General features: G+C 39.2%; 1 protein-coding gene across 1 annotated transcript in view; it reads left to right on the top strand.

Moving 5' to 3' along the window:
* The window catches only part of CCDC34 (coiled-coil domain containing 34), a 28,558-nt gene extending 16,340 nt beyond the window's left edge, over positions 1–12,218 (top strand). The window contains exons 5-7 of the mRNA XM_026651237.1: positions 4,949–5,107; positions 8,219–8,360; positions 11,588–12,218. Of these exons, the coding sequence (XP_026507022.1) occupies positions 4,949–5,107; positions 8,219–8,360; positions 11,588–11,802 (516 nt within the window). The 3' untranslated portion in view covers positions 11,803–12,218. The remainder of the gene's footprint in view (positions 1–4,948; positions 5,108–8,218; positions 8,361–11,587) is intronic.
* Positions 12,219–12,975: the final 757 nt, after the last annotated feature.

Here is a 12,975-nt window from a genome sequence, read left to right on the forward strand (position 1 = left end):
GCGTGGCAGCCCGGCAGCGTGTTTTGCCTCCACATGGAGCCAGCGTCTGACCGGCATGGGCATGGTAAGGGGAGTCCTGGGGGGCAGTCAGGGAGCAGGGGGAGGGTTGGAAGGGTCAGGAGTTCTGGGGGTCCTCTCAGGGGGCGGGGAGTGGTTGGATGGGGCGTGGGAGTCCCGGGGGTCTGTCTGGGGGTGGGGGTGTGGATAAGGGTCAGGGCAGTCAAGGGATAGGTATGGGGTAGGGTCCTGGGGGGCAGTTAGGGTGGGGGGGTCTCAGGAGGGGGCAGTCAGGGGACAAGGAACAGGGAGGCTTAGGTAGGGGGTGGGATTCTGGGGGGCAGCTAGGGGCAGGGGTCCCAGGAGGGGGCAGTCAGGGGACAAGGAGCAGGGTTGGGAGTTCTGAGGGGGGCAGTCAGGGGGTGGGAAGTGGGAGGGAGTGGACGGGGGCAGGGCCCCCCTCACCCCCCCCCGTCCTCTCTTTTGATTGTTGAAATATGGTAACCCTAGGTGAGGTGGGAGCCGGGGGGCGCATGGGGGCATTTTAATGTGTATTACCGGCACGCGAAACCTTAAATTAGAGTGAATAAATGAAGACTCGGCACACCACTTCTGAAAGGTTGCCGACCCCTGGCCTATCATATTGTGCTTGTCACAGAAACTGACTTCAACCATTTCTCTGTGAAATATGTAAGCTATCACATGAAGTTTGTCACATTTTTACCCACACTACTCTTGAATTAGTTAATTCAGATGCTTGTTTTGGCAGAGAAACCTTTTTTTTTTTGTAATTATTTGGGCCAATAGTAGCAACCTTGTAGAAGGGCCATCTAAGAGTGCGGATCTGCAAAGGCAAAAGAGTTATCTGGCTACAAATAGCGTTCTAAGTATAGTGCCTCTGCCAATCGTTCTTCCCTGCTTCTTCTGAGTCCTTAGTGGTACTTCAAAAACGGAAAGAGATTGAGAATGGTTTGGACTACAGACCTTTATATAGTCTCATGCCAGACATTCAGACCTCTTTAAGAACGTGCACAGCCTCAGTAGTTCTAGATAATTTTTGGATCCAAGGCTTGCACACTTGTCAAGGGCATTTATCTCTAGGAGCACTGCATTTGGAAAACTCTAGCTGTATGTGAGTTACTTTCCTTTGCCTTGCCAGAATTATAATAGTGGCATGTTGGTTTTTCACTACCTACTTGAAGGATTTGATCCCGAGGTGCTGAGCCTCTTCAGTTTACATTGCCTTCAGTTAGGAAACTGATTGCACGTTAGGGACCTAAATGGGCTAAATTCCCTGAATGTAGCCTGATTACTGTCAAACTGGAATATCTGATACTAAATAATGAGGTGTATCATTAAACACAGGTATAGCTAAACTGGTGCGACAGTTTGATTAATTAGAAGAATCTCATAACATAGTGAGAAGCTCATGAATAAATGCTAAATAAAATGGGTTAGAAGGATTATTGAAAGACTGACACACAAGCTTTTGGTTTAAATATTTAAAAAAATTCTCTTTGACAATGTGTTCTACCCTCTTATATTCTCTTTGGTAAAAAAATCTGTACTTTATCTTCCAATCCCATTAAACACACCTTTATTCACTAATCTCAACTCTATGACTCTTAGGCCTGGTCTACGCTACAGAGTTAAGGTGACAAAAGGCAGCTTACGTTGACCTAACTCTGTAAGCGCCTACACTAAAATGTAGCTCCCACCGATGTAACTTGCCCCCTACAGGGACTTAATAACTCCATCTTACGAGAGGCGTAGTGCCTAACTCGATGTAGTTAGGTCGCTGCAGTGTCAGTGTAGACACTATATTGTTTACATTGATTATTGCTGCCTTTTAGAAACTGCCCCACACTGGCAGTTAAATTGGTGCAAGCGCTCCTGGTGAGGATGCGCACCGCCGACACAGGAGCATAGTGTGGATCTATAAAACCATTCAATTACTGCGGGGGCTGTACATTGATGTAACTTAAGTCAACTAAATTTTGTAGTGTTGACTTGCCCTTAGTTTCAATTATACCACCATTTTAAGTTATGGTAGGTATAGAGAATCTAATGTATTTTTATCTTTTAATACAACTACTTAAGAATAACTGAACTTCCAAATATTGAATGTTTGACTGTACCCAAATAGAATAAGTACTGTTGTTACTTTGCAAATCATAAATGTAGCACTTAACATGAGATGTAAATATTTTTATCAATATAGAAATTTTAAAACTGTAACTTATGTATTCTCAAATGCAAGAATCCACATTAATGCAACATTAAGCTACAGCACTTTTACATCTCACCCGAAAGACCAAGCAATGCATTGTCCCTTAACACCAGAGATTTTTATAGTGAAAGAAATTAAACAAAATCGGAAAATGTAAATTCAGGTTCTAACAGCAACATTAATTTTGATTGTATCTTGAATATTTTATGATGGAGTAATGGATTATATTATCAAAAAGCTCTGAATAGAAAACATTATAAATCAGCAAAACAGCTGAGTTAACATTGCTGGTAATACCTTACCTCTTTTTTGCATTTTCTGACTTGTAATTTTCTACTAATCAGCTATAATGGTGCAGTTACATAGGGTGGGATTTTGTGTGTTTGAGAGATTTAATTTCTTGTTCTTCTTTTTAAATAGAGGGAGGAAATAAACAATAATAGTATTTAAATGGTCCCATTTAAGCTTTGAAGTTCTCACTGTATTGGGGTGAATGAGGTGTCAGTGTTAGTCATTGACTGGATCTTTACACAAGAAAAAGAAACTAATCAAATATAACAGCCTAGAATTAGCAAAATATTATGGAATAATGCAAAAATGGCAGAGATGCTAAAACTGCAGGATTTGCATTTTTCTTCTTGCTCATTTTCAATTTTCTCCTATTCTTGTAAGCTTTTTTATAGCAGGATATCTTGGGGTGGATCTTGCTCTGTCCTTCAGCGAGACAGTCTCTTTCAGTCAGATTGTCTCAGGAGCAGTATCAGCATCACTCTATACTTGAGCCTCCTTGTGCAGCCACGTAGAGAGAATGATAAGGTGATATCATGTATAGGACAGAGCATTGTGGGATTTACTAAAGCTAAAAGCTTAGCAATTAGCTACTGACAACGTCAGAAGTGATATTTTAAATAGTTTTTAACTTCTTTGAGGTGGCCTCTGTATATTCCCACTAGGCTCAATGGTGTGTTTCTGGAACATTTACAAAGCAGTCTCTCTTTGGGGACAGCATTATTAATGTTTGTAACACTGAACTTTCCAGTCATTATTGTTACATAAGTGAGGTGCAGCCCTAACCACTTCAGATCCTTTCTTACTTCCATAGACAGTGTAATAACTGCAGGCGGTACTCAGGTCTGAATTGGTCAGACTTTATCTCTAGATCTCTGTAGATAGATTTTAATTAATTTCTAATGGTGTTCATTTTTAGTGTTAGGATACTTTTTGATATTCATCATTTTTGGGTGGCGGGGGGTTTAAGGTGTGTGTGATGCTAGGTTTTATGGGGACTCTGTTATGGTGGTGCTCATCCGGGAGCAGAGGAAGGGATTTAAGAAATACACCTTCTCCCCTGGGATTTTCTGAATCTGACATCCACACCAAATACCTTTCTCTCCCCCCCCCCCCCCCCCAGCAGTTTGAACAGACACAATCTGTCCATGAACCTGAATCAAAGGGTTTGTTTGATACACCCAGTGTAAACAAGTTATATATTCCCTCTGTTTCCCGTCATACTGTGTATTTAACTTAGAAACTTTTCATTTACATTTAAATACATTGGAGCTAGACTTTGTTGATGCATATTGACTCACAGCAGTACACTTTTAATCAGGTGTTTAATCAGATACTTATGCAACATAAAGCTTTCAGTAATTGATATGCTTTCATTAGTTAATTTCATGCCATCTTGCGCAGTACTCTTCTGGGATGAGTGAGAGTCAATGTTTATGGCAATAAGATGGGGAAAGTAGATGGCCTATCCTTGGGGCTAGTGCTTCATGTGTAAAGCTGATTGTATGAAGTCAGCCACTGAAGAGTTTGGAGGCTGGTATTTCTTTGTGGCACTTGGCATTCATTTTCAATGGGGGAACCTGTTAAATCTTGTACAATGGCTCATGGCCTCTTTAGCAAGTAGTTTCCTAATTATTTCTTTATCACCCATTTCCCTTCACTTGTTTCATACATGGATACTTTTAACATTGATCAATCTGATCTTCAGTTTACAGACCAAAGAATGCCCCCCCCCCTCAAAAACAAAAAACAAAAACATGATCCCTTAGAAGGAATGTAGATTTCTTATCAATTGTCAGTCTGGTTCACAAGTAAATTTTGCATATGAAAAAACATGTAGTGTCATGAAATATCAATCTGGTTCTCCTTAGAGTCATGTTTTTTTTAAAAAAAATTAGATTTCCACATCAGTTCACACTGTTGGCATTTCAGGTTCAAACAAACCACAAATCTCTGTGGCTCCCAGCCAAAATGGTAAAGTTTAACCTGGGTTCCACCCAAAATCACAGATTTGGGTCTAGGAGATTCACTGATAAAGTTGCTACTTCATTAATAACTATTATACAGTTTTAAAGAATTGTGCCATTCTTTGTTTCCCAATGTAATGTTATGTTTGGAATTTGTGTGTCTTATTTGTTTAGTTTTCTTTTATGGTAAACATAAAATATTACAGTGAGTGTTGAAGTTGGATTTCACTTGTATTTTATGCCAACCTTATGCTTTCACACTATTTTATCTCCAAAAGGTGATGTCCAGCTGCTTTTCTCAAACCAAAATTCTAAACTGTTGCAACAGTGATTTCTCCAGCTTGTACCAATTCTGCTTGGAGTTAATTCTTACACAGTTATTATAATGAAAAGTGGTTAGCTAAGGAGCCAATAATGACCTTTTGAAAATACTGAAAAGACTGTTTATTTGACCTGTTTCGTGTAGGAAAGAAAGGAAAAGGAACGAAAGCTCATCAAAAAAATGGCAGAAAAAGCAGCGAGAGATCTAGAAAGAATCCAATTGCAGGAAAAAGCTAAAGGAAAGTATAAAGAATGGTTAAAGAAGAAAAGAGCTGAAGAGTCTGAGAAGAAGAAGAAAGAGGAGGTAGAAATCATTCATCTTCTTTGATATCAGCTTGTCAGGCCCAACCTGTTATACGTGAAGTGGCCTTGTTTTGATTAAATTAACATTAGTAAAAAAAATTTGTGGGTATGCGTATATGTATGTATATATGCATACACACTATGGAAGCCCTCCTTGTGATTCCATACTTAAGACTGAGATGAGTTTCAGTTTAAAGCAGGAATTTAACTACTTGAATACAGAATATTCCTGAAATTACAGCACTTAGTCTTGGGTACTGAATGAATTTTCTGAGAATTTATAAATAAAGCTGTTAATTAGGTGACTTAAATTTAAAAAATTGGTACTTTTAAGAAATTTTATACCCTGTGTCAGATCACTTTTTATGACCTGAATGATCTTAATAATGCAGCCCCATCCAACTTCCCACATAATTAAAACTCATTGAAATCTTGTGCATTGGCTAAGTTTCAAGACTTTTTTTAAGGATAAATGGTCATTTTCTTGCCACTCTTTGTAACTGAAAAATTCTCCTTCAGCAAGGCCTGATAAATGTTCTTCTACAGAAAATTCCACAAAGAAATGCCCTCTTTCAAAATGTCTGCAATCGCCTATTGTTCTCACTGGGAGCAATGCAACTGAGCTGTCACTATCTTTATTTAAAAACAACAACAAAACAAACAAAAAAAGGTCCTTTCTTGAAGTGACCACTATCCCCAGTTGTTCCCAGTAGGAATGAAGTCCAGCTGCCTTCAAGGAAGGTGATGGCACCCTATGCTTTCAGGGACAACTGTCTCCTTGAGTATGTCTTAAGGCTGGCAGAGCTTTGTGGTTCTGTCATTTTTAATCAGGTGCAAAGCTGCAGACTGCAAGTACCAGCAAATACAGCTCTACCCCGATATAACGCGACCCGATAGAACACGAATTCGGATATAATGCGGTAAAGCAGCGCTCCGGGCGGGCGGGGCTGCATGCTCCGGCAGATCAAAGCAAGTTCAGTATAACGCGGTTTCACCTATAACGTGGTAAGATTTTTTTGGCTCCCAAAGACAGCGTTATATCGGGGTAGAGGTGTAACTATCTAGTCTGATCCACTGATATGCTTTGTATTTTTGGGGGGAGATTTTTACAACTATTTCAGAGCCAACTACTTTTGAAAACTTGGAATATTCCCGTTAATCTTTTAGTGATTTGCAGGATTGACATCAGAGATACTTGAGAAAACTGAGAGCTGATAGCAAAAAGGAGAAAAATCATTTGTTTATAAAAATTTAATTTATACTTAAACAAAAGGCACTTGATTTAATGAGTACAGTGGGTTTTTTATTATAACAAATTTGTAAACTCTCTACCTTCCAAGCAATTTCTTCTAGACCTATTTATGGCAGCAACCTATGAAGCTGTGGGTGGGATTCTTAGGAGCTTAGCACAGAAGCACAGCACAGAACTTGTAGGAAGCCATCTTTGCACCCTCCTAATCCTGGACTTCTCCAGGTATTAGAGAGGACCTTGGAGTAACTTAAATATTGCTGGGGGCTGATCTAAGTTTGGGAGCCTCTCTGGGCCACAGTACTATCCAGAATATCTGTGGTGCTGAGAGTTGTGCCCCCCTACACTAGGGTTTGTAGAAGGGTCCTGAGAAGGTACCGTATATACTTGTTCATTAGCCCGTTCGTTTATAAGCTGACACCCCCCCCCCCCAAGATGGTTAGGTAAAAATAGCAAAAACTGTATGACCCTTTCATAAGCCGACCCTATATTTCAGGGGTTGGCAAACTTTGGCTTCCGGCCATCAGGGTAAGCCACTGGTGGGTCAGGCCATTTTGTTTACCTGGAGCATCTGCAGGCATGGAGCCCCTCAGCTCCCTGTGGCCACGGTTGGCTGTTCCCAACCAATGGGAGCTGCGGGAAGTGGCTTCCCACAGCTCCCATTGGTTGGGAACAGCGAACTGTGGCCACAGGGAGCTGAGGGGCTCCATGTCTGCAGACGCGCCAGGTAAACAAAACGACAATGTATTAGATATTCTATTCAATGATTCCATAGAGTTTAAAATCATTAAATTTTGGTGTAGACCTGTTTATAGGTTGACCCCCGCTCTTTGATGCGTCACTTTTTTACCAAAAATATTCAGCTTATGAACGAGTATATATGGTAGTTTATGGCTTCTACAATACCTGTGTTGGGGGGAATCCTCCCCCAGCTGCTTATGGGCTTTTAAGATCTCTTTACACTGCTCAACCCTTTTACCCAGTGTAAAGGAGTTGAAGGAAGGTAAGGATCTCACCCTGATCACTTGATGGTAAATGTTTCCATTCTTTAAAGTATTAGAGTAAAGACCTGCTCATTGTCTTTGTGGTGGACAAATATATGCAATCCATTTGCAGTACTGCTATGTTTACTGTTGTATCTTGGTCATCGGTGAATCCAGGCTGAATAGTAATTTGATACTAAATCATTTAAATATCAGAGACTTCTAACTGGATGGGCGTACAAGGCCTAGGTCTCATGTTAAATTATTTTATGCAGCTAAAGGATGGAGCAAATTAGTCTTTCTACCACAATGAGCCTTGCTGGATGGCATATTTTCCCCCTTGGCACTTGCCCACCCCAAATGATATCCATGGGACAATGATTTATTAGCAGCTGCATAGAAATAGTAGTGTTTGTGTGTATGTGCATATTCATTCAATGATCAAGTTTATTTTTGGACAACAGTCATATAGTAGACATGTTCCATAGGTTTCACTTGCACAAAAGCTACTTAACATTGGCCATATCATTTGGGAAATTATCATTTTTTCAGTCTCTGAACCTTAGGGTATTTGTTTGTTGACTGTGCTATGGCAAATGAATACACAACAGATATCTTTCTACACAACAACGACAATTTTATCCGGAATGTGGCTAAGTAACAAACACTGATGCTGTTGCAAATCATGACAAAATACACATAACTTCAGTAGCCTAAAAACTCGAAACCTTATAAAACTGAAGTGATCTGTTACGAGTAGCTGCTGAACATTAGGATAGAAGTTTGGTTGTAGGGAAATGACTTGTAGTAGTAGATAAGAACTTCTGCATATTTTGTACAAAATTCTGTCTCTGGACATTTTATTTTTCTTCACTTTTAGGAAAAGGAACAAAAAAGGGTAGCTGAATTACAGGAGAAAAAAGAGAAATCAGAGAAGATATTTAGAGAGTGGCTACAGAATGCCAGAAATAAGCCCCGCCCAGTTTTACACGGTTATGGCTATACCAATGGGAAACTTCCAGGTTTGTACTTATACTAGACACATACCATGATGTCTATTTAAATATTGTGGCAATCTCAGGCTTCATGATGTCTTTTTTCCAGTTTATTTAAATTTAATTCGACATTCTCAGCCTGAATCTAATATTGTCACATTAGTGAGTAGATAACAGATACAGTATATTACAGATATATTGCAAATATAATACCTTTTTGTACTATAAGGGCTGTATTGAAATATGTATTTTATACTCATTCAGTATTATTAGGCAACAAGCATCTTGTGGGTGGTTTTTGATTTTTTATTTTAATTTTTGTTTTTTTTACTCTGCATTTTCATCCACTTTGGACAGTGAAATTCAGTGATGTCGTGAGAGACGGAGAAAGGAGAAGAGGGTGGGACACAGGTATAATTAGGGGTAATGGGATGAAAATCAGAAAAGGAAAGTTTGAGGCTTATTATTGAGAAAACCTTCCTGATGGTACCCCTTTGTGCCCACTTCATGGTCCCTAAATGGACTGTGAGGCATAGAGTGGCATCACCACAGTCCAGCATGCTCTGCTGGGCAAATATCCTATGTCAGGAGTAGGCAAGCTATGGCACGTGTGCCGAAGGCGGCACGCAAGCTGATTTTCAGTGGCACTCACTCTGCCTGGGTCCTGGCCACCAGTCCAGGGGGCTTTGCATTTTAATTTAATTTTAAGTGAAGCTTCTTAAACATTTAAAAAACCTTATTTACTTTACATACAACAATAGTTTAGTGTTATATTATAAACTTATAGAAAGAGACCTTCTAAAAATGTTAAAATGTATTACTGGCACGCGAAATCTTAAATTAGAGTGAATAAATGAAGACTCGGCACACCACTTCTGAAAGGCTGCCGACCCCTGTCCTATGTGGACACACTCACAAAGTTAATGTTGCAAAAAGCAGCTTAATGTTCTCACTGCATATGCGGTCTTCTCAGAGAAGGGTGTTTTGTGGAGGTAATGGAGCCAGTGAGAGTATCACTCCTAAAGGATCCTTCAATATCTTCATTAACGACTTTAGATATTGGCATAGAAAGTATGCTTATTAAGTTTGCGGATGATACCAAACTGGGAGGGATTGCAACTGCTTTGGAGGACAGGGTCATAATTCAAAATGATCTGGACAAATTGGAGAAATGGTCTGAGTTAAACGGGATGAAGTTTAACAAAGACAAATGCAAAGTGCTCCACTTAGGAAGAAAAAAATCAGTTTCACACATACAGAATGGGAAGAGACTGTCTAGGAAGGAGTACGGCAAAAAGGGATCTAGGGGTTATAGTGGACCACAAGCTAAATATGAGTCAACAATGTGATGCGGTTGCAAAAAAAAGCAAACATGATTCTGGGATGTATTAACAGGTGTGTTGTGAGCAAGACACGAGAAGTCATTCTTCCGCTCTACTTTGCTCTGGTTATGCCTCAGCTGGAGTATTGTGTCCAGTTCTGGGCACCACATTTCAAGAAAGATGTGGAGAAATTGGAGAGGGTCCAGAGAAGAGCAACAAGAATGATTAAAGGTCTTGAGAACATGACCTATGAAGGAAGGCTGAAAGAATTGGGTTTGTTTAGTTTGGAAAAGAGAAGACTGAGAGAGGACATGATAGCAGTTTTCAAGTATCTAAAAGGGTGTCATGAGGAGGAGGGAGAAAACTTGTTCACCTTAGCCTCTAAGGATAGAACAAGAAGCAATGGGCTTAAACTGCAGCAAGGGAGGTCTAGGTTGGACATTAGGAAAAAGTTCCTAACTGTCAGGGTGGTTAAACGCTGGAATAAATTGCCTAGGGAGGTTGTGGAATCTCCATCTCTGGAGATATTTAAGAGTAGGTTAGATAAATGTCTATCACGGATGATCTAGACAGTATTTGGTCCTGCCATGCGGGCAGGGGACTGGACTCGATGACCTCTCGAGGTCCCTTCCAGTCCTAGAATCTATGAATCTATAAGGAGGCCTGGCAGAAACCTGGCAGGACATCCCCATGCAGAGCCAGCCCTCCTTTCCACGTGGATCTCCGGACTTGGAGCCATGCTCTTGTCTTCCTCCACAGCCCTATTCTTCATTCTCTTCCTGCTCTGAGGGAAGTCTAAGAGGAATGTCCATGATAATCACAACATGGAGTTTCCTGGGCCTCTGTCTTCAGTTTCTGTGGGGTTGCGGGGGCGGGAGGAAGGACAAAATGGAAAACTGTTACAAATGGGCATGTTGTATTATAAATGTGAGGCCTTAACTGATATTGAATATATACTTCCTTTTTTTAATTTAATTTTTTGCATTTTTCCTTAAATTATAAATCACTGATATTATATTAATTTAAAACTTAAAATATTTTTTGACAGGGAGACTACCAATCTCCAAGATCTGAACACAAAACAGCTCTCACACCAGACACACAATCAGTTGCTCTTTTGGCTAGGTCTGATTATAAATGGTAATACATACTGCTTTCAAGCTTTGTGTTGGAACCTCATAACTTGCTGACAGCTGCCATCCCTTGTCTAAGTGATTTATTAAAAATAATTCTATACCCAGTTTAGTTCACACAAAAGAACATGTTCCAGACGTTGTTTTGACCACCCTGGTGAAGTATGTGTTGAAATTTCATTACAGACAAAGTGGCTTGCCATTGCAAGGGTAATACATTCCTGCTGTCATGGTTTAGGCTTCATGGTTTGGCACATAGATCATTAATTGCAGATAGTGAATGTTTTTTCCCTTGTTTGAAGAAGGGTAACAATTAAGCAAAGATTGGAATAGAAACGTGAATTCCAGAGACAAGGCTGTGGGAAACAACACTTACAAATTAAGTTTGAAAATAATACCAAATGGTAACTTCCTAACCGTGTACATGCTCCTTTAATGTTTGCCTTGACAAGCATTGTTCTTGTTACACAGTATTTGACATATTTATATTGCTGATCTTTAAAAATACAAATGGGGGATGTACTTACTGGGTGAATACAGAGGTGGATGACTTATAGCCATCAGTAGAGACTGATAAATTGTTCTAAACTGTTACATACCATGTCCCATTAAAGATCTTAAAGCTATTCTAAATTATAATGTTTATAATCAAGTTATTTAATTTAGCCCAAGAAAGAATTGCTAGTCAGGAAATGCCCCAGGTTAATCCAAAAATGATCTGGTACACTTCAATTTTTTATTGTGTTTTCAGTATAAATATTTCTTTTTTCTAATTGTGTGTGTTTTCTAAATATTTTAGGATACCCCAAAGGAAATTCATATCCAGCTCCAGCCTATTGTAACCCTATTCCCTGGAAACCAATTCATGTGCCACCGCCTAAGGAAGACAAGAATGTTACAGTGAAAAAAAATAAGAGACCTATATCCAGTCAGTCATATAGGTCCTCAACTATGGTAATCCATAAACCCAAGAACAATCTTTGTATTGGATCATTGCACAGAAAACAAAGATAGTATAGGAAGCAAAATAACTTTTTTTTTATTAGCTTGATTTAACTAGGTTTTAAAGTACAAAAGTTATTTCTTGGTTAAGTGTTTCCTTAAATGTTAAAAAAAAAATACAGTGTTGAAAGACAAAATGTTACCAGCTTTTAACAGTTGTGATCGTTTAATGTTAGCTAAGGAATATCTTTTCCAAAGACTTTTTAACTGAGTTATTTTAACACTTAGAAAATTATCTTTTAAAAATATGTGAACCAGTTTTTTTAGTCACTTAAGTGACCTTTATGTTTATTTTTAAAAATTTTATATGTAGCCAGTTATATTGCAACCACTCCTTGATATCAATAAAACATTAGTGATTAGTTTTTGTGATTCTTCAAAGGGGTGTGATGGTTTTTGTTTTGTTTTTTTTAAATGTGTTTTCGGTGGTTAGTTGGGCTATTATGCTCATTGTTTTAAACATGCCAGGTGCAGCAAATTTTGACAGGTTTTTTGAGGGGGGCGGGTAGGCACGGGGGGGGGGGGGGGGGAGAAAGGAATTAAACTTCATTTCCCAGACTCAAAAACTTTATGCTCCAGAAAGAAATATACCAGTACTTATTTACAAAATAAACAGTAAGTATTACAAAACCAACATGGGACCCATTACACAAATTCAGTGTTGTGTTAACCAGAAAATGTATTATATATGTTATACTTACCTAGAATCTTTGGTTGATTGCCAAAAATAAAATGATCGTGCTACCCCAACATAATAATTCTGCTCTTTTAAAATAAAATTATTCTTTGTGGATAGTAATTGTAGGAATAGTAGTCAACTTCACCTTCTTTCTAGCTGATGGAGGGAAAGAGCTTTACGTGAAACTTTTATTTGGAGAACACACACGTTTTAGTAGTTTACAATGGACTGAGAGGTCTTGGGGTTTTTTTGCCTTTTAGAGAAATTAGTTTATACAGTATACTTGGCAGTTGGCATTATCTAGAAAATATTATCTTACAACAATGGAATGCAGCATCTTAGGCTATGTTTACACTGCTACTTATATCGGTATAACTTACGGTGCTCAGGGGTGTGAATAGCGCCCCCCCACTGCGCCTTACAGCTGCACCGCTGTTAGCTTTTTAGTGTAGCCATAGCCTTAAAGAGTGGTGGTCGATTGCTTTGTGAAAGATGCATGCTTTAGG

The sequence above is a fragment of the Terrapene carolina genome, unplaced genomic scaffold (assembly GCF_002925995.2).
Source record: "Terrapene carolina triunguis isolate 2854851 unplaced genomic scaffold, T_m_triunguis-2.0 Scaffold96, whole genome shotgun sequence".
NCBI lineage: Eukaryota > Metazoa > Chordata > Testudines > Emydidae > Terrapene > Terrapene triunguis.